The sequence below is a fragment of the Marmota marmota genome, unplaced genomic scaffold (genome assembly GCF_001458135.2).
Source record: "Marmota marmota marmota unplaced genomic scaffold, marMar, whole genome shotgun sequence".
Taxonomy (NCBI): Eukaryota; Metazoa; Chordata; class Mammalia; order Rodentia; family Sciuridae; genus Marmota; species Marmota marmota.
The window spans coordinates 7,971,202-7,998,688 of record NW_026000261.1 but is presented as its reverse complement, the minus strand read 5'-3'; the positions used below and the strand labels follow the sequence as shown (position 1 = coordinate 7,998,688).

General features: G+C 34.0%; 1 protein-coding gene across 1 annotated transcript in view; it reads left to right on the top strand.

The window, feature by feature from the left end:
• Tbc1d8b (TBC1 domain family member 8B) overlaps positions 1-21,369 on the top strand; it is a 67,567-nt gene extending 46,198 nt beyond the window's left edge. The window contains exons 9-19 of the mRNA XM_048796870.1: positions 784-901; positions 2,193-2,478; positions 3,391-3,520; positions 4,044-4,142; positions 9,950-10,018; positions 10,162-10,402; positions 11,186-11,251; positions 12,708-12,791; positions 13,695-13,751; positions 16,978-17,075; positions 18,854-21,369. Coding sequence (XP_048652827.1) covers positions 784-901; positions 2,193-2,478; positions 3,391-3,520; positions 4,044-4,142; positions 9,950-10,018; positions 10,162-10,402; positions 11,186-11,251; positions 12,708-12,791; positions 13,695-13,751; positions 16,978-17,075; positions 18,854-19,249 — 1,644 coding nt within the window. The 3' untranslated portion in view covers positions 19,250-21,369. The remainder of the gene's footprint in view (positions 1-783; positions 902-2,192; positions 2,479-3,390; positions 3,521-4,043; positions 4,143-9,949; positions 10,019-10,161; positions 10,403-11,185; positions 11,252-12,707; positions 12,792-13,694; positions 13,752-16,977; positions 17,076-18,853) is intronic.
• Positions 21,370-27,487: the final 6,118 nt, after the last annotated feature.

Below are 27,487 nucleotides of genomic sequence, written 5' to 3'. Positions count from 1 at the left end.
GCTGGCGGGTCTGGACCTCTGCGCTGCGTGGCGGAGATTCACTCGTCTAGCGCAGACTGTCACCTCCAAAAATCCTTCCAATTCCCGGCCGGTCTCTCTTTAGTGGAATTTTGCTAGGAGTTTCTCAGCAGGTCGAATCTAAGCGTATCCATGCGTCTCTCTGATCCCGTTGTTGAGGAGGTACTGAAAGTGCTGCCTCCCCTCTCGCCGCCATGTTGGATCCCCCAATTTCATTTCTAGATAACTAATCCTGAGAAAATAGTAAAACACTTGAATGAAGAGTGATATACAAAGGTATCCATTGCAGCATAATAAACATACAGGGTTTCTACCATAATCAAGATTAGGATAACTGAGAAGAGATTCCTATTTGATAGGAATAAGATGTTTAGTTTTGGACATAGTGAAGGATGATTGACATCTATATTCTTCTACAGATAGTTGGAAATAGAAATGAAGTTTATTTTCCCTAATTTTAGTATGTTCTTGAAAATTATGTGGATATTTTTCAGATTTATGATAATGTTTTTTGAAATTACTCTTAAGTTTTACTACTGTATTTTACATCTGTGGTATTACTTCTTTGTATTCCTTGAATGTTACTGTATAAAATAGCTAATTAGACTTACTTTGTTTTGTTTTGGACTAGCTCATAGTTCTTATGTTTCCATTATTATACTCTCACTTGTTCTCATTACTATTAAACACTACTAAGTTTGAAGAAGAAATGCAATTGTTATCTGAGTAATATTTATTTTTTTGTATCTTTTCTATGAACTTTAGGCAATGAACATTTTAACTTCGGTGTTGCTTCTATATGCAAAAGAAGAAGAAGCTTTTTGGCTTCTGGTTGCTGTATGTGAACGAATGTTGCCTGATTATTTTAATCGTCGAATCATTGGTAAACACACACAGACACTATCTTAGTCTGTTTTCTCTCGACATAACCAAATGCCACATACTGTGTAATTTATAAGTGATAGAGGTTTATTTAGTTCATGGTTCTAGAGGCTAGGAATTCCAAGAATATGTGCCAGCATCATCTCAACATCTGGTGAGGGCCTTCTTGCTCCATCATAATGTGGTGGAGTGCATCACATGGTAAGATAGAGCAAGCATGCCAGAGACAACTTGCTTTTATAACAAAGCCACTCCCTTGATAACCTATTAATGTACTAATTCACAGATGGATTAATTCATTCATTAGGGAAGAGCCCTCATGACCCACTCACCAAAGATCCCACCTCCATATACCACTAATATATGAATTTTGTGATTAAGTTTTCAACACATTAAATTTGGGGAATCTATTCAAACCATAAAAGACACATATTTCTTTTCTGAGCCCTTTGAGTGTCTCTTATCTACTCAGTTGCCAGTCAAGTAAAAGAATTGATTAACTACATTGCAAAATATATAAAATGTCAAAATGTCACATTCACTGACTTGCTTAAAAAGAGAACAGCTTTTTTGTACAGTTAGGAGCTCTGGTGGCATAATTGGTTACTGCGTGATATTTATACAGAATGTGTAGTTGGAAAGATTGCATCAGGTCTGTTTCTTAATAAAATGAATACTTTAAACTTATAATCATTTAATGATAAAATAATGATGCTCTGAAATATCCAGAGATGCAGAGGAAATTTTAATATTTCTTGATGGGAGGGGAATTTTTATCAGCTTAAAATTGCCATATTTATATTAATTATTTAGGTATTTACAAGGTTTGAAAGAAAGATCAAGATCTTGCTTTGATAACTATATAATATTTTCTTAAAACATCAAGTATTTATAGATCTCTTATCCCCTGTCTTAAAACTTAGAAGCTTTAATTATTATGGCTAGGTCATTGATTGTATTGCCTTTGTTAGAGTGACTTGTACATTTATCTTGAGTTCTACTAGATATTAAACTTCTTGAAGATGAGACCATTTTGTTAATTGTACAGGTCTGTGATATAATGAGGACTCAAATAACTCTTCAAATGAATTTGGATTGCATTTCTCAAATGCTTTTAGGTACATGATACTCTACTAGAAGATGCAGAAATATATTAAATATAGAAACAGCACTAAAAGAGTTCATAATTTAAGGATGAGAGGAGATATATCAGCAAGTTAATAGAAGTGGGAAGGTATCAGAAAAAATCCTTTTGAAGATGTTCATTTTTAAACTTATTTTGAATTCTCCAGGTGCCTTGGTGGATCAGGCAGTCTTTGAAGAACTTATCAGGGATCATCTTCCTCAACTCACAGAACACATGACTGATATGACATTCTTTTCCTCAGTTTCTCTCTCATGGTTCCTCACACTTTTTATTAGTGTGCTACCTATTGAAAGTGCAGTGAATGTGGTGGACTGTTTCTTCTATGATGGAATAAAGGCCATTCTACAATTGGGATTGGCAATACTTGATTATAATTTAGACAAGCTACTGGCATGTAAAGATGATGCTGAAGCTGTGACAGCTTTAAACAGGTATTGTAGAAACTATAACATTTAAATCTGAAGGGAATCTGAGAGACTGTGGTGTTCAGTCCCCTCATTTCACCAATGAGGTTAACTGAGCTCTAAAAACTTCAAACAATTTTCCTAAAGTCACAGAGCAGTTGAATTAAAAAGCTAGACAAAAAAGTCTAGTCCATTGTTTTTCAATAGAATGTAACAAAAGAAAATCACTTGGAAATGAACAATTAGGTTATTTATGCTAATACTGTTGATTCAGTATGCTAGGACTTTCATAATCCCAGTTTGAGCTAAAAAGTGTTTCTGTGTAAAAGTAATTTGACAGGGAAAGTGATAGTTGATAATACTAAATATCCAGTGTAGGAAGTTATCCTGGTTTCCATATGGTTTCAGTCAGGTAGGTTGCATTTTATTTTCCTGGTGGTTTTTGTATGAATGTTTCTTTTATATTGGAGACTCTGTGTGTGTGTGTGTGTGTGTGTGTGTGTGTGTGTGTGTTATGTGTGTATGTACACATTTGTTTACATTAAATTAACATTTGAATTGGCAACTGTTGTAATGCTTCATCAAATCCCATTCCTTCAGAACTCTGTGATGAGGCCTCAATATACCTTTCTTTACTTATTTCCCCTTACATATCTTTACAGACTCTGTTTCCATTCTTGCTGGGCTGTGTAGTATTTGCTGAGTGCACACTGAGCATATTTGCTTCCTTCATGTTCTCTTCCCCAACCAAAAATGATATTAACTCTATTTCCCCCAACCACGTCTTCCTATCATTTTCAAATTCCAATTCTTCATAAGGCTTTCCCTTGTATTCTTAGTAGAAATTATCCTCTGACTAAATATGGAAATATTAGTTTTTGTTTTCTCAGCTTTACCAATTTTAGTTCCTCTAATTCTATTACTACCATTTTTGAATAGGTTCTTTGACAATGTCACTAATAAGGACAGCCCATTGCCTTCAAATGTTCAGCAGGGTTCAAACGTGAGTGATGAACAAAGCAGTCATATTAGAGTGGATATTACAGATTTGATAAAAGAGTCCAATGAGGTAAGTTTTTATACTATGAATATGATTACATAGCATATTTTAAATGATAACTGTAGTTATATCTCTAGTGGTATATTCAGAATAAAATAATAATGCAAGTAAAGATACAATTTAAAAGCTACCTTCACTTTTGAATTCTGTGGACAGGTCCTAGGTTGCATGACCTCTTCTTTCTCAATTCACCTTTCATTAAATGAAACTATATTCACGTGCTTTTACAAATGGTGACTTTTAAATATGTATCACTGTAAAAAGATAAAAATTATTTTGTCCTTAGAGACTAAGCATTTTATCAATGTTCTTATACTTGGTCTAGACACAGAGTAGATGGGATTCTTCTCAATGTGTATATATATATATAAAAACTGAAAAGTGGGAGGTGAAAATTTGCAAAATCACTGAACAAATCAGGAAAATAGCTAGGAAAAGAATCAAGGCCTCTGAGAATTGAGTCTGATAAAATTAAAAGAGGAGAAGTGAATATTTATTATGAATGAGTATCCAATGAAATCATTTCTTGCAGAAATATGGTAATATTCGCTATGAAGATATACACAGCATGCGCTGTCGAAATAGGTTATATGTGATACAGACCCTAGAGGAAACAACAAAGCAGAATGTGGTGAGTATCTAACCAATGAGGGAAAACCAGTTAGAGTAACTTTTTTCTCTTCAACTTCCTTTAAACATTATCATTGCATGTGAACTAAACAAAAAGACCTAAATTTTTGAGCTAGATTCTTGCCAAGGTTTTGCTTATTGAAAAAAAAAATATGAAAAAATAATTTATTTTCTTCTGGCTGAATTATGTTGTTTTCTCCAACATGTTTTATGTTATTTGACCTTAAACACCACTGCAGTGCAGTACTAAATGCTATGATGTAGGCATTTAAGCATAAAATATTTGTGATGTACTGTATCAGGAAGAACAGCTGATCTGTATAATAGTCAGTGCTCTAATACTGTTTTCCTTGCATATCTAAGGTAAATTGAATAGGATACAAAACAGTTTTAAGTATTCACCTTTTTAACATTTGGATGACTTTATAAGAAGCTGTTAATATTGATTTCCTCATGTCAGTGAGATGAAGAGATTATTTCAGAAGGGGGAGAATTTTATTTTGCTGTTTATATTGTGTACTATTTGATATTTTATCATGAGTGTGTGTTGTTTTGTAAATCTACTTGCTTAAAGACCGGGTCCTCAGAGAAACAACTCTAGGAAGTTTAACATTTCTGAATATTCCACATTTAGATTTCAGTTAAATAATTCAGTGATGTTACCAAAGCATAGTTAGCAGAGGCCCCTTGTTTCTGTTACATATTTTCTAAAATTTACTAAAGTTATAATGTTTATTGTAAATAATTCAAGCATTACAAAAATGTAAAGAGTAAAGCTTTCCACCCTAGGAGTAACCATCTTAAAATGATTTGATATATATCCTTCCTTTTTCTATATATCTGGACACCTAAGTGTGTATGTTAGTGGGAAGGGAACATACAGCTTTTTATTTTGTTTTGTTTGGTACTGGAGACTGAACCAAGGGGCTTCGCTAAGTTACACCCATAGCCCTTCTTGTTTTTTTATTTTGAGACAAGGTCTAAGTTATTTAGGGACCTGTTAAGTTGCTGAGGCTGGTCTTGAATTTACAATCCTCCTGGTCTCAGCCTCCCATGCTGCTGGAATTACAGGCATATACAACTACATATAGCTTTTTAAATAAGATCATACTGCTTTGTCCTACAGCCTTTTTCATTCAAAAATATATCATGTTGCTGGTGGGACTGCGAATTGGTGCAACCACTCTGGAAAGCAGTATAGAGATTCCTTAGAAAACTTCGAATGGACCAATCCAGCTATCACACTCCTCGTTCTATACCCAAAGGACTTAAAATCAGCATACTATAGTAACATAACCACATCAGTGTTCATAGCAGCTTAATTCAAAATAGCTAAACTGTGGAAGCAACCTAGATGCCCTTCAATAGATGAATGGATAAAGAAAATTTGATATATATACACAATGGAATATTCAGCATTAGAAGATAATAAAATTATGGCGTTTGCAGGTAAATGGATGGAATTGGAGAATATCATGCTAAATGAAGTAAGCCAATCCCAAAAAACCAAAGGCTGAATGTTCTCTCTGATAAGTGGATGCTGATCCATAATGGGGAGGCGGGCATGGGAAAAATGGAGGAACTTTGATGGGGCAAAGGGGAGGGAGGGGTAGTGAGGGGACATGGGGGTAGGAAAGATGGTGGACTGAGATAGACATCATTACCATAGGTACATGTACAACTGCACATATGATGTGACACTACATCATGTACAACCAGAGAAATGAAAAGTTGTGCTTCAATTGTGTACAATGAATCAAAATGCATTCTGCTACCATATATACATAATTAAAATAAATTAGTTAATTAATGAAAATATATCACTGGCCAGGTACTCTGTTGCATGTCTATAATCCCAGCAACTCAGGAGGCTGAGGCAAAAAGATTGCAAGTTCTAGGCCAGCTTTAGCAGTTGAGTGAGGCTAATAAGCAACTTAGACAGACCCTGTCTCAAAAAAAAGGGGGGGAGCTGGGGATGTGGCTTAGTGGTTAAGCCACTAAGAAAGCCCGGGTTCAATCCCAAGTATCCTCCCCCAAAAAGTGTGTGTGTGTGTGTGTGTGTGTGTGTGTATAATCATTACATTTAAGTACATAGAGATCCTACTTTCTTCTTAATGTATCAAATAGTTTACCATAGTATAGATATGCTGTGATTTATTTAACTGTTCACTGTCAGTGTGCATTTAATATGTCTCAATTTTTTGTTTGCACTTATAAATATAAATTACATAATCGTGTGTGTGTGTGTGTGTGTTTATAAGAGTATTAGCTGGGTAAAGGGACACAACCGTCTAAAATTTGATAGGTCCTGCCAAATTATCTGCCAAAAGATTTACACCAAATTCAAAACCCACCAATAGGATACACAAATGCATCCTTTTCCACACACTGACAACTAAGATCTTCAGTATATGCCAATTAGATAGATAAAAAATCAAATGTTACTTTAATTTTCATTTTGCCTATTACATGTTTCTAGCCTACTTCATTCCTTAATTGCCTGTTCGTAGCCTTCATCCATTTTTCTATGAGATTATTTTAATCTTTTGCTTACTGATTTGTAAGAGCTCTTTGAATATTAGGGATATTAATTCTTTCTCAGTTATGTTTAGGGCCTAATTCTGCCCCCCAGTCTTGGTTTGTTTTCATTATCTTTATGGTGTCTTTCAGAGTAAATATGTTACAATTTATTATGCAGTCAAGTCCTTTCCCTTTTTTCTTACATAGTACTTGGGTTTCGTGTCAAACTTAGTAAGGCTTTCCCTATTTAAAATTATACAAAATATAAAAAATACATAGCTTATATTACTGGTATTGCTTTTTTAATGTTTAGATCTTTAATATACCTGGAGTATATTTTTGTGTTTATAGTGTGGGTTAGGGCTCTAATGTTATTCTTTCAGCTGATATCACCCAGTGTCTTATAACCACTTAATTAAATAGTCCATATTTACTGTACTCTACTTTTCCATATTCTAAATGCTTACATACGTGTATGGCCATATTTCTGGACTTTTGTTGTTGTAGTCACTTCAATAATACCACAGTGTTTTAACTATTGTGGCTTATTTTCATTCTGTAATCTATTTAAACTTTAAAATTCCTTTTTAATATTCATCTTAATTATCTGTCTTTTAAAATGTCCTTTAGTAAACACATATGGTCTTCATTATGTAGGTCATTACACATTTATTGTTAGGTTTATTGTACTTCTATGTATTTTATGGTTTTATCATTAAAAGAATTGAGTTTTTTCCTTTACACTTTTATTTATTTTTAATTAATTTTTATTAGTTGTCAATGGACCTTTATTTTTTTTATTTATTTATATGCAGTGCTAAGAATCCAACCCAGTGCCTCACATGTTAGGCAAGCACTCTAACAATGAGCCATAACCCCATCCCCTTCCTTTACATTTTCTAATCGTGTATTTCTGTGTATGTAAAAGCTATTGATTTGGACATATTGATTTTCTGAGTGGTCAAGTTACTGACTCATTAATTATAACAGTTTTCACTTGGCTTTCTCAAATTTTCTGAATAGACAGGCATATTATCTCCAGTCTTAGGATTTTGACACTTTCTAATATTTATACCTCTTTTCTTTGTTGTGTGTTATTACATGGGGCAGGCTCTTCAGCAGAGTATTAAATAATAGCTATAGAAGTAGTTTTCCTTGTCTTATTCCTGAGTTTAATAGGAATGTCTCCAATATTTTATTGCTATTGACTTCTAAAGTATACCCTTTATCAAATTAAGGAAGTTTTATTCAGTTTCTAGGTTAGCAGGTTAGGTACTTCTTTTAAAATTAAGATCAAGTATTAACTTTGATCAAATTTTTTTTCAAATATTGAGGTTAGTTTTTTTTTTACTTTACTAATGTAAATTTTATTAAAGAATTTCTGATCAATATTAGACTTTCATTGCATTTTTGAAATAAATCCTATTTGGTCATAATATATTATTCTTTAATAGTTTGCTTTGAAAGTTCTACCAAATAATTTAGCTAGATTCTTTGCATCTATGTTATAGAGACGTTGTTTTAAACTTTTCTTTGTGTGTGTGTGATAACTTTAGTTTTCATATTAGTTGTGCTTACATCATAGAATTAATTTTGTAATAAGCTCATATTTTCCTATGCTCTGAAATATTTTAGATCACATAGAGATTATCCTGTATCTGAAGGTTTGAGAAAACAACCTGTAAAACCATCTGAGAGAGGGCTAATATCTAGATTATATAAAGAACTCAGAAAAATCCATAAATAACCCATTTAATAAATGGAAAATGAACTAAATGGAAACTTCTCAAAAGACATAGTAACAGCCAACAAGTATATGAAAAAATGTTCAACATCTTTAGCCAACATGGTCAAAACTACACTGAGATTTCATTTCACTCCAGTTAGAATGGCAGTCGTCAAGAATACAAGTAACAGTACATGCTGTTAAGGATGCAGGATTTTGAAAAGGAACTCTTATATACTATTGGTGGGAATGTAAATTAGTATAGCCCCTATGGAAATCAGTATTTAGCTTCCTCAGAAGACTAGGAATAGAATGACAATATGATTTAGCTGTACCATTCCTCAATATTATACAAGAGAATTAAAATCAGTGTATTCTACAGATACATGCATACCCATGTTTATAGCAGCTCAATTCACAATGGCCAAATTATAGAATCAGCCTAGGAAACTACCATCAGCAAATGAATGGATAATGAAAATGTGGTATATATACACAAATGAGTTTTGTTCAGACATAAAGAAGAAGGAAATTATATCATTTGCAGGAAAATGGATGGAACTGGAGGACACCATGCTAAGCAAAATAAGCCAGACTCAGAAAATCAAGGGTTGTATGTTTCTCTCATACGTGGAAGGTAGAGAGAAAAGGGGGGGAAAGGGAATCTTATGAAAACAGATGAAACAAAAATGTTGAAACAGAACATTTTTTTAAAAAAGCATCTGAGTCTGCTGCCTTTGCATGGGTGGCAGTTCCTGGATAACCTTTTCAGTTTTGTTTATTCATATTTTCTTGCACCTCTAAGTTATTTTGGTCATTTATATTTTCCTAGGGAATTATCTATTTTGAAAGATCTATTTTATCTATTTTCAAATGTATTGATGTAAAGGTTATGGAATTTATTCAACAGATATTGACAGCTACCTTCTGTGTACTGGGTACTTTTAATGACCTCCATATCCATGCTAATAATATCCTTTTCTTCTCAATGATGTTTATTTGTAATTTATTTCTCATACTTCCCAGAGATTAAGTTCTATCATATTAATTAAAGCTTTTACCTTTCCTTTGCTTTTACATTGCTTAAATTCTATAATGTTTGTACTATTAGTGCTTATTATTTATGGAGTAGAACAAAATTTTCTATTTTCTAAGCTTATTATTTGTTGGATTATACTTTTTGGCAAAGTAGGAATGCATATCTCCTGATACCTTTGAAGTGTTAAATGACAGTCTAGCTTGATGACTTAAAATATTGCTTATGTAACAAGAAAGGAATATATGGAATGAGACTTAGAATACTGTTGCTTGTATTTATAGATATTAAGTGGCTATCCTTTGGCATTGATTTCTGGGTATAAGGAGATAACTATCAAAGTAGTAGTATCAGAGTAGAATTGAACTGTAGTTCAAAAGTGTTAAATAAGTGCATTTACCTTTATTTCTCTAGAAAAGGAAAAGATTTTCTTCTGGCATAGTGAGACTTTTAAGTGGATTCATAGAGAATTTCTATATTGAAGTGTTAAATTCTAAATTCTAAAGTGCTTTTAATTTTTTTAAAGTTGCGTGTTGTATCACAAGATGTGAAATTGAAACTTCACGAATTGGATGAACTTTATGTCATCTTTAAGGTACTGTTCTTCTTCTTTAAATGAAACAGTAGTTCCCTTTTAGCAGAATTTTATCAGAACTAAAATATTTTTTATCTTTTTTATCAAACATCTTTAAAGGAAAAAAATCTTCTGCAATGACTTTGTTTGTTTGTTTTTAATAGAAGGAGCTGTTTTTATCTTGTTACTGGTGTTTAAGTTGTCCAGGATTGAAGCACCATGACCCCAGCCTGTCATATTTGGAACAGTATCAGATTGACTGCCAGCAGTTCAGAGTGTTGTATCACTTGTTGAGTCCGTGGGCTCATTCTGCAAATAGAGACTCACTAGCTTTGTGGACATTCCGATTGTTGGATGAAAACTCTGATTGCCTTATAAACTTCAAAGAATTCTCCTCTGTAATTGGTAGGCTGATGTCCAATAATTTTGTAGCACAAAATAAATGCACCCAAAAAAATATTTACTAATGCCTACTATTGACAGTTTAGTTAGATTATATAACCCAGAGTTACATTATCTCCAGCTTTAGTAAATACTAGGCCATTTTTTTTAGTTTGTTGATAAACCTAAGTGTATCGATCTAATTTTTCCCCAACCACATCAGGAAGGCAGGCTGTTAGATGTGGATGTTTTAATGTTTAAGGTGGAGGAAGAGACTGTCCCAATTTTCCCATACTCAAGTGCATAGATGTTACAGATGCACTTTCCCTTTTAGTAAAAATCCAATCACATAGTCAAGAAAAGTGGTGGAGAAATACCCAACATATATGTCATATGTGTAGATAGTGTATGTGTATATGTGTTGTGACTGTAAATATTGTCCCTTTGCTTTTTCAGACTCTCCAGCAGTAGTTTCTTATCACAAATTGCCCCTTGAGGAGCAATTCTTTCCTCAAATGAAGCATAAGGCCTTGTTCAAAAAAAAAAAAAAAAAAAAAAGAAATCTTAGGTTTGAGAAAAGGAGGAGATAGTCAGGAGAGCATTTTATTGCCTGATAGAATACTTTGCTTGTTCACTTGAAGGAGAGAATCTGGCTGACTGGATGGTTGTTTAATTCTTATTGAAATAACAGAAGGTTTTTGAATCCTAATTCCTGGCTAGTGTCTATCTTAATGAATCTATTTTGCTATAATTGATTGAATCATCTTTGGATTACATGATTATTTCCAATTGGATTTTGTTAAACAGACATAATGTACAATGGAAGTTTTACCGAGAAGCTTAAACTGCTTTTTAAGCTGCATATTCCTCCAGGTAAGAATTTAATAGTCTTTCATGATGTACAGCAGGAGTTTGTTTCATTTTAAATAGCATAACTACAGATATCATTCCATTTAACAAATAACATAATTTTCAGTGTGATACAGGGTCATTGCTTCATTGTGGCCCTTGAATCACATTACCAACTACTTCTGCTGATGTATGTAGATGTAGCAAAATGTATAGAAGAAATTGTGTGTATCTGATGTGTCCAGAAGTTTCCTTTCTATTAATGTTCTATCAGTTTAATGATAGTTTATGTATGGGAATTACATTTCATTTGAGTATTGGTATAATGTTGAATTGTTGTTGTTGTTATTGTCATTAGAATAGAGATTTGATTTGGACAAACTGCCAAGCTTGCATAATACTACAAATTATTCAGAACAATTAGACAAGGTAGCAGGGATATTAAATATTTAGAAAAGGAAGTAAAATAATAGCTGCCATTGATCAAGCACTTGCTCTACCAGGACATTCACTTTGCATGCATTTGTTTACTTAAGTCTCTCAATATCCCTGAAAAGTGGTATTATTCTTCCAATTTTGATCATAAGGTAACTCAGGGTGGAGATGATTAGATTATTTGCTAAGGGTCACATAGCTGGGATTCAAAGTGAGGTCTGTCTGACTTCAAAGTTCTGGGTTTTTTCCTACCATACTTCCTCAACATTCTTGCATAAGTCCAGTTTATGTAAGTTTTTCCCACTGACCTTAAGAGGCTACCTTTTCCAGATATCCCTTCTTTGGCAAAACAGTCTTAGGCTTTAAACTGAAGATACATTGCATAAAGTAGCTAGCTAGGGTAATTCACAAAAACAAACAGCACCTCTTACTTTGTCTAAAGCTCTACCTGGGATTGCTTTCAAAGTCTTCAGATTAGCCATGAAAAAATGTTTACCAGAGCAACAAACTAAAAGCCATCTCTAACTCTTCACAAACACGATATTAAAAATAATATTCAAAACACCTAATAATTTAATATAAAAAATTGACATTTTCAAGTTATATTGAAATTTGAATGTTTAATACTGCCATCAAATATACCACTCATATAGGGATCAAAATAGGAAAAATACTGTGTACCCATTTAAACACATGTTGGAAGTAAAGCAGAACACTCAACATTATGTTTTCTTTATCACTGAGGAAATTTTTAAATGGCTGAGGTCACATTCAGAGATTTCTAAATTCTAGTTTTTCTTATTTTAACTTGTAATGATTTACAGAAAACTATAAAAAAAGAAGTAGGAGAAACAATAGAACTCAAAGTGGCCTAATACTTCTCATTATTTGCTATACAACACAGCAGAATTATTTCCACATTTCTTTATTTACATTTTTTTCATATAACCCATTGTTTAACTTCCTGTTCCCAAATCTACCTGACCATTATGAACCTCACCTCTGTACTTTATTGTTAAATGTGATTTGGGTTATACATTTTCAGCATATACTGAAGTGAAATCTAAGGACTCTTCAAAAGGTGATGAACTTTCCGTGGAAGAATTACTTTATTTCAGTCAGCTTCATGGTAAATATTTGCTTAAAAAATTAGCTATTCATTTAGTATAATCTGTAAATATTTGACTTATTAACCAAACCACACTTAAGGGCTTTAACATGTGAAATTTCTTGTTCTTAGAGAATTAAGATTTTTTTTTCTAATTATGTTAAATTTTCAAACTGTGTCAGACCATTTTCGTGCCTTGTATAGTACAATGAAAACAATAGAATCTTTGATGATTAAAGGTCATAGCCATTATTCAAACAGTGGATACTTATTATAAAATGTCAGTGAAGGTATAGGATATAGGAATAAATCTATGTACTAGACATAATTTAGAAGTGATAGGAACTTATTTGTCCTTTGTTTTATTAAGTATGCAGTGTCTCACTGAGGGACAAATTCTGAATAATGTATACATGTGCTTACTATATGTTGACGTGTTTGAACATCAAAGAGTACTTACAAATAATCTAATCAAGTTCCTTCATTTTATAAATGTTATAGATTTATAGCCCAGAGAGAAATGACTTGTGCAAGATTTTACAATGAATTATTGCCACACTCAATACTTGTATGTCATTCTTCTGACTTTGAGTATGTGTGTGTTTTTTAATTTTTCTGATAATAAAAATAATACAATTTAATTTTTAAAAAATCAAAATATCATCCAGAAATAAATATTTAATATTTTATATACTCCCTTCTAGGCATTTTCTTAAATATGGAAATTTCTCTAGGGATGTTTTTCCTATGAAAGTTCTTGAATACTTTGTCTTCTAGTGACATGAAGTCAGGTCAGCTAAAATTGACTTCCTGAATCAAAGAAAATAACATGTGCTTATAAGTCTTTGTATGAAATACTATTTTACTTATAAAAAATATTTATTAAATATTTTACAATATGCATTTGTCCTCTTTTCCTTCTAGTTTCCAAACCTGCAAATGAGAAGGAAGCAGAATCAGGAAAAAATAGCCCTGAAAAAGGTACTATGATCTAAGAATATCATTTAGTTTATTAAATTATTGCTTTTGTAGATATTAATAACTACAGAAGAATGCATTACCATTCATATTACACATATAGAGCACAATTTTTCATATCTCTGGTTGTGTACAAAGTATATTCATACCATTTGCATCTTTATACATGTACTTAGGGTAATAATATTCGTCTCATTCCACCTTTTTCCCCACCTGCTTTCCCCTCCTACCCCTTTGCCCTATCTAGAGTTCATCTAATCTTCCCATGCTCCCTGTCCCAACCCCATTATGAATCAGCCTCCTTATATCAGAGAACACATTTGGCATTTGTTTTTTAGGAATTGGCTAACTTCACTTAGCATTATATTCTCCAACTCTATCCACTTACCTGCAAATGCCATGATTTTATTCTCTTTTATTGCTAAGTAATACTCCATTGTGTGTATATACCACATTTTCTTTAGAGAGTGGATTGCTTTGTCCTGATAACTTTTTCAGTTCGTTTGCATTAGTTTAGCAATTTATTATTTTTTAAGTCTCAGAAGTTATATAAAACAGTTAAGTGACCCATAATCATTTATTTTAATTACTTTAGAAATATGTATTCTTAATTACAAAAGTAATAGATAATCCTTTAACAGAAATTCATATGGTATATATCCCTTGTACCCCTACCCCATCCCACCCAGAAGTAGAGGTTAGAAATACTTTTAACTATATCCATTCCAGACATATTTCTGTGTATACACAAACATACCTAGACATTTCTCTCTCTTTCTTTTTAAATTTGGTAATTTTTTAAAAAAAATTATTAGTGCATTATAGTTATACATAGTAGTTGGGTTCATTTTGACAAAATCATATATGCATGAAGTTTGATTTCAATCCCTTTCCCCCATTTTCCCTCCCCTCCTTCCTCTCCTATTCTCCTTCTTCTACTTAGCTGATCTTGCTTTTGCTTGTTTATTTATTTTTGATTAGTACTTTCTACATATACATAAAGGTGAAATTCCCTGTGGTACATTTATATATGCACATACATGATCTTATTGAATTCATTCCATATTTCCTCCTTTTTCACCCCTCCTCCCTCCCTATTGAACTGCTACTCCACTGATCTTCCCTATATCTTTGTGATATCTGATCCATCCACCCCCACCTTCTTTCCTTTACTTTGCTTTAGCTTTCACATATTAGAGAAAATATTCACACCTGGATTTTCTGAATCAGGCTTATTTCACTTAGCGTGATATTCTCATTTCCATCCATATACCAATAAATGTCATAATTTCATTATTTTTTATGGCTGAATAAAACTCCATTGTGTATATGTACCACATTTTCCAGAAATTCATTTATTGATGGGCATCTGGGCTAACTCTGTAATTTAGCTATTGTGAATTGTGCTGCTATAAATATTGAAGTGACTGTACAGCTATAATATGCTGATTTTAGTTCTAATACCTAGGAGTGGGATAGCTGAGTCATATTGTGGTTCCATTCCAAGTTTTTTGAGGAACGTCCATACTGCTTTCCAGAGTGGTTGTACTAATTTGCAGTCCTACCAACAAAAAACAAAACAAAAAAAATATTCCAGAAATACTGTTTTACCATTTTCTTTTCTTATTTTGTGATATGCCATGGAAACTTTTCATGTCAGTACATTTGGATCTAGACATTATACTTTTTAATGGGTGCAGAGTACTTCCTGATTGATTTGACTATGAGTTATTTTAATAACTAACCCAATACTAATGGATATTTAGGTTGTTTCAGTTCTTTTTATTGCAAAGTATGCTGCAATAAACATTTTTATATTTTAATATTATTTTATAAATATTTCTTTAGGATTGGTTGAATTCATAGAAGTGTGGGAATAGTAAGTCAGATAGTATGTACAGTTAATAATTTGAGAGATATGTACATGTATGACTATGAAACACTGAATCCCACTATTATGTATAATTAAAATGCACGAGTAAAATTATGGAAAAATAATTTGAGAGAGGATATCAAATTATTCTTTTAAATCCTTTTAATTTGGGGGGGTACCAGGGATTGAACTTGGGGTCACTCAATCACTGAGCCACATCCCCAGCCCTATTTTGTATTTTATTTGGAAACAGGTCTCACTGAGTTGCTTAGTGCCTTGCTGTTGCTGAGGCTGGCTTTGAATTCACTATCCTACTGTCTCAGCCTCCCGAGCTACTGGAATTTCAGGTGTGCACCACCATGCCTGGCTCTTTTTAGATTTTTGAATAATATTTAGTTAAAAAATAGTTGCATCTTGTTTAAATTCTTTAAAGGAATTAATGAATAAATAGCATTTTGAGTTTTTTAATAAGAGCTACCATAGACCATTTTTGTATGTACATATGATATAGAGCTGGGTACAGCGGTCCATGCCTGTGATCCCAGTGACTCTGGAGGCTGAGGTAGGAGTATCACAAGTTCAAGGCTAGCCTTAGCAAATTAGCAAGGCCCTAAGCAACTTAGCAAGACCCTGTCTGAAAATAAAAAAAAATAAATAAAAAGGGCTAGGGATGGACTGGGGATATAGCTCAGTTGGGCCCTGGGTTCAATCCCCAGCACCACAAAAAATAAAGGGCTAGGGATGTGGCTTAGTGGTGAAGTGCCCCTGCCTTAAATCTCCAATACCCACCCACAAAAAAAAAGATATAGAGCTGGTGTGGTGATGAATGCCCTTAATCCCACCAACTCAGGAGACTAAGAAAGGAGGATCACAAATTTGAGACCAGCCCCAGCAACTTGAGGCCCTAAGTAAATTTTGAGAAAAAAATATAAATTTTTAAAAGGGGCCTGGGGATGTAGTACAATATTTCAATCCCTATTACAAGAAAAAACAATAATATGATATCGAAGCTGGTTTAAACTTGGTAGTGTACATGTGTAACAGTGACTACAGAAAAGTTGCATTGTCAAGTCACAGTATACTGTTTTCATTTAAAAACATTCTTTTTCCCCCACTCTTCCTACATTTTCCCTAGTCCTCAGCTTTCCCAAATTAAAAGTTTTAGTCTAAATGGGAATGGAGAAAGTATTCTGAGAACCAGTGGGGTAAGATCAAAGGTAAATTCAGATTATTTCCTGGATTAAAGAGATGGAATTTTATATCAGTGAAATGTCTTTTAATAATAATTTTTCTTTTTAAGATTTGGAAAATTTAGAGAGCTATTCATTATGATATGGTTTTACTCCCCTCATTCAGGCAAAGGAAAAATTGATATTCAAGCATACCTAAGTCAGTGGCAAGATGAACTTCTTAAAAAAGAAGAAAACATTAAAGATTTACCAAGAATGAATCAGGTATAGTATTTTCAAGAGAAAAACTCTCAGTTCTTATATTTTTGTATGAATATGAATGTAACCAACTCCAAAATAGCTAATATGCTTTTACAAATTAGTTATATAATCTTGTATGTATCATCTCTTTAAGTTTCAGGTCAACATAGAAGAGGAGAATATTTTTCAATGATTTTTTTTTTTAAGAACTCAGACTGGCATGATGGCACATGCCTGTAATCCCAGCAGCTCAGGAGGCTAAGGCAGGAGGATCTCAGTTCAAAGCCAGCCTCATCAACTAAGGAAGGCCATAAGCAACTTAGAGAGACCCTGTCTCAAGATGAAATATAAAAGAATGGCTGGGGATGTGGCTTAGTGGCTATATATATACCTGGGTTCAATCCCTGGTACAAAAAAAAAAACTTACATTTTTTACTTTAATGAACTTAAATGTTTCAGATAGGACCTTTGCTATGAAAAAATTTGTACCCACAGGAAAAAAAAATGTGTAACATGTTTTCAGCTTTTTTGGAAATGTTAATTTATCTAGTAAACATGATTTTTAGTACCTACTATATGCCAAGCCCATTGCTACTTACTGGGAATAAGAAATTACAAAAATAGGTCACACATTGGTTTCTAATGATCTTGTATTTGAACATTCCCTAGATAATACTAATGATTACTTTTGATACAATTTTAAATTCATCTCTTTCTTATTCACTGTTTAGCCAGAACGTTCTTATATTTTTAAAATTAAAATCTAGTTGATATAGATATTGGAAATCCCCAGAACTTTACCAAAATGAGAACTGTCAAATAACTTAGTGTTTCTCCATGGACTACATAATCTGACCATTAAATAAATACTTTTTTAAATGAGTCAGTATGAAATATTTATTCTAAAATTACTATAAATGAACAATATTGTAGACTAAGGAAAACAAGCATTTGTTACAATATATTTTATGAAGTGCACCCTTTGTGTTTGCTTTTTGTTTACAGATGAACTTTTCTGGTTAAGTGATTGACTTATAGGACATTTGTGTTGGAATAACTTTTTTTAATTGATGAATGTTTCCAAGGACTGTTTTTTAGATGTTCTAGGGACAAATAGCAGTCCAACTAGTTTCTCTCCACTTTGGCCCTATTTCAGCATTTAAAGAGAAGTATGGGGCTGGGGCTGGGGCCCAGTGGTAGAGTGCTTGCCTAGCATGTGAGAGGCACTGGGTTCTATTCTCAGCACCACATACAAATAAATAAAATAAAGGTCCATCAACAACTAAAAAAAAAGAGAGAAGTATGTCCAAATAGGTTCCTTAGAGCCACTAGATAGGTTCCAAAAGTCATTCTTCCCTAAATTATAGTTATTTTAGCTAAGCTGCTCACTCTTGCCCCTTGAGGAGATCAAATGGAACTTGTTCTTAATCCTTTTGTTAAGATTGGTTAATGAATTAATGATTTACATGTAGGGAAATACGGGACTTTCTTTGCCTAATGAAAAGTGCTTTTTAACAAAGTAATACTGATACACAAACTATTAGGTCTAGACATAATATACTGCTATTATACAATAATCAAGAAGGCTTAAATGAAATTCTTTTATGGTTCATATCAGCTTTCTAGAGTCACAATTTATTTTGGGATTGATCATCAGTTCTAGAGTGAAGGATACATGCTATAAATTCTGTATAGGAGATTATCTAATGATTACTTTTGACATGGTTTTAAGTTCATCTAAGTTCACTTTATACTTGCTAACCTAACATTAAAATGTTATATTTGTAACTTGTGTCTTCTAGTCACAATTTATTCAGTTTTCAAAGACCCTCTATAATTTATTTCATGAAGACCCTGAAGAAGAGTTATTATATCAAGCCATTGCTGTTGTAACCAATCTTTTGCTCAGGATGGAGGAAGTTGGAAGGAAGCTACATAGCCCTACATCACCAGCAAAAGAATTCCCTGGTACAGTCTCTGCTTCTGGAGGACCCATAAAGGGAGAAACTGAGAGCCACATGGAGAAAGATCCCTCCTCTCTTAGGGAAGAACCTCAGTGGTCATTTGCATTTGAACAGATTCTTGCGTCTCTGTTAAATGAACCAGCCTTGGTGAGGTTTTTTGAAAAACCCATAGATTTCAAAGCCAAACTAGAAAATGCAAAAATCTCTCAGTTAAGGTCTAGGACCAAAATGTAAGTTTTTCAGCATCATAGTCAAGTTTACCAAGATTCCTGTAGCTATATCCCTTAGCTAAATTCCTGGGAGTTGAGATCAGGGATTTATTGTTGTTACAAATATGCTTGAAAACAAAAAAGAGAAAGATACTCAGAAGCACAATAATATATCCCTTTGTGATCTCAAATTTTGATATTCTCAAATATAATTATTCTTTTTATATTTCAGAAGATATGCAATATAACCACCAGAGGGCACCATAACATTTTTAGTAGAAATTACTAGCTGGTACTGCTTTATACATGTGATTACTGATGATTTTTAAAAGGTGGTATTATGTTTATTGGTGATTCTGACATATCATTTTGATAAACCCTGTTTTTCAAATTGCCTCAGTACTATTAGAATTCTTTAGAAAACTGGGCTTTTAGATCTATAACCTTAATTATCTACAAGAATACCATTTAGGGCCCTCATTTTCCAGCTATCTAACTAATAATTAATATGTTTTTAAAGTTTATTACATTCAATTTGAGTGATTTCATTCAATCATTCATAACAGTATGATTTGTTAGTAACTTCTACATTCTCTCTACATGGGGCAGGTATTCAGAAGCTGCTGATTCATACCACTAACTCTATTACTGATCAAAACAATTTCAAGAATTCTAAACTCTGAGCTGATATATAAAGAAAAACAGTTATATTTGGATTTGAACTGGATAAAGCCAGCCTTTAGAAAAGGGTTAAGAAACAGGTCTCTCATTAACCAGAGAAATTACTAGAAATTCTCCAAAATACTGCTGTTTGTGGCATTTATTTCATAATAGTTTGTGATTATTTGGTTCTAGCTCTAGATTTTGGATTTTTCAACAGTCTTGTTTTAATTTATGTTAGATGGTAAAGAATAGTTACACTAAAACTGAACTGTTTTATTAATCTGGCAAGCATATAAGTATACTTGCTTGCCAAAATAATGTATGGAATTACCAGTGTCTATCTAAAAGGTTTTGACTATCTAATGTAAATGTGCAATATCTATATACTTTATGCTGCTTAAATTTCACTACATGACAGTCCATTTAGAGACATAATGGACTTTGTTAGCACTTTAAAAAAACAAAACAAGCAAACCACACTTTTCCATTCTTCTGTCCTATTTATGACAAGAGCAATTTATTCATCAATTGGCTTAGGAAGTGGAGAAATCAACCAGTGGAGCTTATTTCATTGGTTTTAAACTCTTTGACTTTTCTAGATGTGAAACAATAAAAGGGCAAACAACTTTTAGAGTGCCCCAAGAAGTCTCCCTTTCTCAAAAGGAAATGGTAGAGTCAGTCTTTGGCAAGAGTCCACTGTGAACAAAGCCTAACGAAGAGGAGTTTGTCACCATAGAATTTGTTATCTTCAGAAAAGTTAAATAATTTTCAAGGTGAGACTTTGAAATTCATAAGTTAGTTTTGGCCAGAAGTTTATTAGTAGTGTCTTTTATTACTATGATTGGATAACTTTGTCTTTTCAAGGAAATTACCAGTTAAAGAGATAGTTGGTAAATAAGCATATATGCTTTTACTCAGAAATTATTTGAAATCTGTCCAAAATTTAAAGCTTAGTAGTTTATTTCAAAACTCACACATCTACTATTATGCAATGATTGTTAAATTATACTACAATAGCTCTAGAAAGACAGTCTATGCTTATATACAAAGACAATATTATACATACTTTGTTGAATATTTTGTCAGTTATATTTACAAAAATACTTTCTTAAAAGATATGTTATTAGTATTTGATATTATTTTAAATTTAGAATAGTGAAGATTATTGAGTATTGTATTTTAGCATAGATTAATCAAAATGAATATTTAAAGAGATTTTTAAGTTGAAGTAAGAGTATAAATTAAAGTTTAAAAAATTATGTTCTGAGTATGCAGGAGAAACAAACTGAACCTATAGTTTTATAGCTAATGCCTTGTTAAGAAAATGAGTTGTTCTTAATATAAAAAAATCTTACGTAGTGTGTCAAACTGAACCAATGCATTATATCTTTTACATTAAATGTGATAAGGTGGTTTTACTTGTCTTTATAAAAATAAATATTATAAATCTATTATATTAAACATGAAAATTGTTTACTTTTAGAGATTAATATTATTTACTATGATGTGCTTTATTTACATTTAACGCAAATTTATCACTTGAGGACTTCCCTGCTGTATCTATTAGGGTCAGTCTCAAGAACAGAATTCACTCTTAGTCTACGCAAGAAAAGATTTATTATTGGGCATTAAATGACTTAAATAATTATTCAAAGTACTGACTAAATTGAGCTTTTAAAAACAAGTTTCAAGGGGTGGGATTGTGACTCAGCGGTAGAGTGCTCGCCTAGAACATGCAAGGCCCTGGGTTTGATCCTAAACACCACATAAAAATAAATAAAATAAAGCTATTGTGTCTAACTACAACTAAAAATATATATTTTAAAAAATAACAAGTTTCAAAGCCACACCACTACCATGCCACAGGGGAGTTACTATTCTATCATTAGGAAACTACTGTTTCCTACTGCCAGAATGAAAAGCCATCACTACTGCTACTACTACCAATACCATGCTCCACCTGCTCTGATTTACACCAGTGAAATAAATGCCTATCCCCTGTCTCTCAGCACCCACAAGCTAGTGACTATACTACAGTAGGGCAGCCAAACATCATCAACAACAGAGATGGCTGAAGCATAGTCCCGATCTCACTTTTGCTACTCGAGTTTCACATGTAAGCATCTTTTTGGCCTGTAATGAAGCCAAAATCATAATTACCAAGGAATCTGAGAAATGCAGTTTTAGCACTTTAGCCTCTGCAATACAAGAAAGCACACTAAGAGGATAAAGTGAAGACATAGAGAACTGTTTTTTTATTGCTGCATAAAGAATTAGCATAGCACATTTATTGTCTCACCATTTCAGTGGGTCAGGACTATGGGCTCAACTTAGCTAGGTCCTCTGCCTAGGATTTCACAAGGCTGCAACCAAGATGTCAGCTAGGCTAGTTCTCATGTAGAGGCTCAACAGAGGAAGAATGCACTTCCAAACTCACTCATGCTGTTGGCAGAATTTACTTCCTTATTGATACGGTCTGGAGGCACCAGCTTCTTACTAGTGATTGAGTGAAAGCTGCTTTCAGCTCCTAAAGGCTTCAGTCAATTTCTGGAAGTTGCCCTCAGCTTCTGCAAGCTGCCCATACTTATTTGCCATGTGGGCTTCCCCAAAATGGCCACTTCATCCAGCCAGCAAGGAGAGTCTCTCAATGCCACTTCATCCAGCCAGCAAGGAGAGTCTCTCAAATAAGTCCATCACAAGAGTATTATAATGTAACATTCACAGTGGTGAGACACCATCCTCTTGCCCTCTTCCATTGGTTAAAGACAAGTTACAGATCTCCCCTCACTCAAGGGGAAAGGATTACAGAAAAATATGAACATTAGGAGAGAGATCATGGGACGAGTGGTCCATAGAGTCTTATTAACCACAAGCACCAATCTTCGTCATCTGTTATTCACCTTTTCACCTTACAATACACTTTTTTCATGCTTCTTTTTGGTGTTTTGTTTTGTTTTGTGAAACAGGGTTTCGCTATGTTGCCCAGGCTGGCCTCAAACTAGTGATCCTCCTGTCTTAGCATTCTGAGTAGCCAGAATCACAGGTGTGCACAACCACGCCCCACTTATTTCCCAGACTTCTAAATAATAGCTAGTAGCAACAGCAGCTTATTCCTCTCATAACATAGATCCCCCTCCTGTAAACAAAAGTACACTAATCTCTCCTAAGGAAAGATCCAGGTTTCTATCAGTTACTTGAATCCAACCACAGATGTTCATTCTTCCTAATTTAGTCTCAATCCCATCTTGGTATCTTATAATGTGTGGGCTAAATTGCAAAGTTAATTATCATCAACTCACCATATATAAAATAGTAGAGGAAAAGCAGATAAGCAAATTGATTATCATAAATAAATATGTACTTCAAAGAGACAGAAAGAAATGGTATCTTCTACAGTTCTCATTTTGGCAACTGATCATGAGGCTCTCTCAATGTGGGCTTTTTTCCTAATCATACCACAATTCAACTTTTTGGTGTACATTTCTATGAATTTTAATGCAGGTTTAACCATCACAGCAATTAAAATACAGAATAGTTCCATCATCCTGAAAAACTGCCTCAGGCCATCCTATTACATACTCTGTTCCTAATCAACCACTGATTAGTTCTTTGTCTTCCTTATGAAAGACCAGATGTTTGCTTTCCCTACATCCCTGATCCTTACAGCCATGTGACCAAGGAATGGTTAATCATGCACTTCTACCTGGAATTTCTCAATCTGTAGCAAGCAGAGGAACAATAGAGAATATAATATATTCTGGTAGCTGTGGTGTTATTTGCACATCAACATTCTAGTTCTGAGGTAGGAGTTAAGAGTGGTTCAAACACCAAGACTTAATCCCCTCTCCCTTTTTTAGGAGGAGTATTTTAGTATTTCAGTAAGTGATAGAGTCAGTGAAGTGTTTGCTTTTATTAGCTGGCATCTGTTTCTTTGGCTTCAAGTATACTGATACATGTGACACTGGGGACTCTGTAGCACCAGATCCCTCAAGGCAAGGTAATTTTTTCCAGCAGATACATTCCCAGGCATATAATCACCAGAAAAAGTGCATTTTAATTTTTAGATCACATTATGCTTCAGTTTTCATTTTGGTTCCCAGAACTACATCTTTCCTCCATCCCATCAAGCAATAGATTTTCTAGGTCTTAATTCTACTTGTCTTCCTTTGCAGATAGTGACTTTTCTTTATGGATGCTTTTAAGATCTGGACCTTTCCAGTGTTCTGAAGTTTATTATGAATTGTCTAGCTTTTAAAAAATCTTATTTGGGATTAATAATTACATTTTGATAATTGACTATCATTCTCCAAGATCTGTCCACTTTCTGCACAGCCTAAATAGGCAAGTTACATGAAGATGTGGTTCAAATCAACCCCACTTCCCATATATACATTTATTCTTTGGAGATTCAGGGTGCACACATGTTTTTTGGTTTTTTGGTATGAGGGATTGAACTCAGGTGTGTTTTACAACTGAGCTACATTCCCAGCCATTTTTATTTTTTATTCTGAGACAAATTCTCGCTGAATTGCCAAGGATTACTCTGAGTTGCTGAGGCTCGTCTCAAACTTACAGTACTCCTGCCTCAGCCTCCAATTTCACCAGGGATATAATATTGGCAGATACAGTGAATTCTACTTGTCCCTTCCTATCATAAATAGCCCTTACTGTACTGATCAGAAAGAAAATGTGGTTGATCTGTCAGTGACTATTGAACTAAGTTCACTACCCACGAACTAAGAAATGGCCATATAATGTATTTGCAGATCCACTGGACTCAATGACATCAATTCAAGATAAAATATGTCTCTTGACTCCATAAACTCTGACTCTGATCAGTGGATGACCATTGTGTTCTAACTCCACTGCACCCGCTCCCAGTGATAAGTGTAAATTCAGTGTCCAATAATTCTGAAAATCTGAGTATATTAATTTTCCCAAAGTATATTCAGTTTTTTCTAACCTTTCCAGTTAGAAAAAGGAAAGCCAGAAGAAAGGTATACAGTGTGTGCTCAGGGCATTGAAGTGTTCTTCAAAGGCACCTGACTTCCCTTTGAGAGCCTCTGGCAGGTCTACAAATGAATTTTCGTCCTGACAACTCAAAGTAGGTCTATTCACCAGACAGAAATATTTTGGCTCTAAAATATGCTGCTCATTTATGTTGATCTAAGGGACCTGAAGAACAATTAGACACCACTATTTTATAGGTTAAAACACTCAGATTACTTCTCTGACAATGCTCACTTAATCTCTGGTGATTATGTGTTGACACTTGGTTTCTACCCTTCTGTGTTCTCATTATTCTCAATAAATTAGTAAAATTTGTCAATGACAACATATAACTTACAGAAGACAGGCACTGCAGCATATCTTAAGTATACACAGGCTCCTTTTACTAATGTAATTTTTAATGCCTTGGGGAAGAGAGCATTCTCTGGGATCTGTAGGGTGACATGGTTATAAGGTAGGTAAGTGGGCCATCTATCATAAGTACACCCTGATGTTCCTATCTCCTTAATCCTTTAGAGTACTTCCTCTATATAATAGCAACAAATAAGTTGGCATATAAACTTCATTTAATATGGGTTACTCTTGAGACTTGGCTTCAGTGAACCAATTAAGCAAAGAGAACCACTTCCAATTAGGTGAGCTAATAATTGAGTGCAGAATATCTAGTAAGTGTATAGATGTTAATGTATTCAGCCTAATCTAAAATTACATGCCTTCTTCCATGGTTTAACATCCTCAATACATTCTCACAGATCTTCTTCAGAGTTCTGCCATTATAAATTATTAAAATCTTGAAATTCTTATCTACTTTCAGTTCATTCATACATATATATGAAATACACACACACACACACACACACACACACACATGATCTCCATCTATTCTTGGGGGCATTGATCTAACTCTAGTTGTATGTCTGGGAGTAGTGAGAGGTGGTAGGGGTGATACATGAAGAGAGTTGACATTCTCCTGAAAATAACTTCAGCTGTTCAAGCAAGCCTCATCAAACAGGCTGCTTGTGCTGGCAAGGAAGCTCGTTATTGGAGTACATAGTCACCTGAGTCCAACCAAATGATTCCATTACTATTCTTGGGCTCTCACTCTATTCTAATAATTATACTTACTTTGCAAAAGTGACCCAGTGGGGCTTTGAGTTCAATGTATATTGTGATTTAATAATGCATTGGATCAGACTCTAATTTTCAGCTGTGTCAACTCTTTGTCAACAAGAAATAAGAATAACTGGACAATATGCCTGCAGTCCCAAATGCTTGGGAAGCTGTGGCATGAGAATCATTTGAGCCCAGGAGTTTGGGGCCAACCTAGGCAACATAGTGAGACCCTGTCTCCTATGAGAAAGAAGCAAAAAGAATAGAAACTCAGTACTCTGTTTCTTCAACCGGTAATTTAAATCCTGAGATTGTTGTTTTCTTTAAATTCCAGAGCTTAAATTACGTAACATTCCAGAAGGCACTAAAAGAAAACAATTTTCTTAACAATTTACATTATCTTGAACAGAATTATTAAATATAATGAAAAGGAAAGGTGAAAGTAAACAAACAGATCTGTTAACCTCCTTTTTTGTTCACATATTAAAGCAATCCTCAACAGCTGTTTACCCAATTTAAATTAAACCATTTAAATCACGTGAATAAAAAAAAAATATTTGGATCCATTTTTTCATGAGCGCTCATCATATATGATATATGGACATATGTACATTCAAACATATAACACAAAACACAAGTGNTTTCTCCCTATCTGTTCCTCAGACGCAAATAGTTTTTCCTCAGATGTGAGCGGTTTTTCTTCCGTCTCACTCATCTCCAGGGACAGGCAACTTAAAACAAAAGTGAAGCAAAACAAAAGAAGAATCTTAAAATGTCTACACATCCTCTCGCCCTGCCCTCAGGGGCGAGCAGTTTACCTTATCACTTACCCTCAGTGGTTCCCCGTGCGAGCCACCAAATGCTGCAGTCTGGCTGGGCACAATTCAGGAGCCACTTATCAAAAGAAACGAACTTTATTTTTAGAACCACACACGCCAAACAAAACAGCTCCTCAGGAAAACCTTCAGAGCCCAACTGCCACCACCGGCTTCCCACAAGCCTCTCCTACAACCACCAGCCTCTCCACCTCCCACAATCCTCCTGCTCTTGAGGCCGATTGGCTGGGTCGCGTGGGCGGAGCCAAAAAAGTCCCCCAATGAGCAGCTCCATGGTCTGAAAGGGCAGGGAAACAGCCCAATGAGCATCACTGAAGAGGAGCCAATCAGCTAGAAGTTGCTGGGGCCGCTGTGAGCCAATCATCAGCCGGCAGCTGGAAGTTTGCTAGGGCCCCTTCGGCTGTGGCTCTCAACACAGAGCTTAGGAGTTAGTCCACTTTACAGTTCTTGGTTCCATCATTAATGTCAAAATAATCTATATTAGAAGCTACTTGGTTCATCTAGTTTTGCCTTCAGTAGACACTTCATTATGAATGTCCATTGATGATATTTGATGGGTTTACCATTGTGTGCTGTGGGTTGCCAGCATCTCATCTAACACTAACAGAATTATCACTGTTTTCCAACTCAGCCAGGTTATCTAG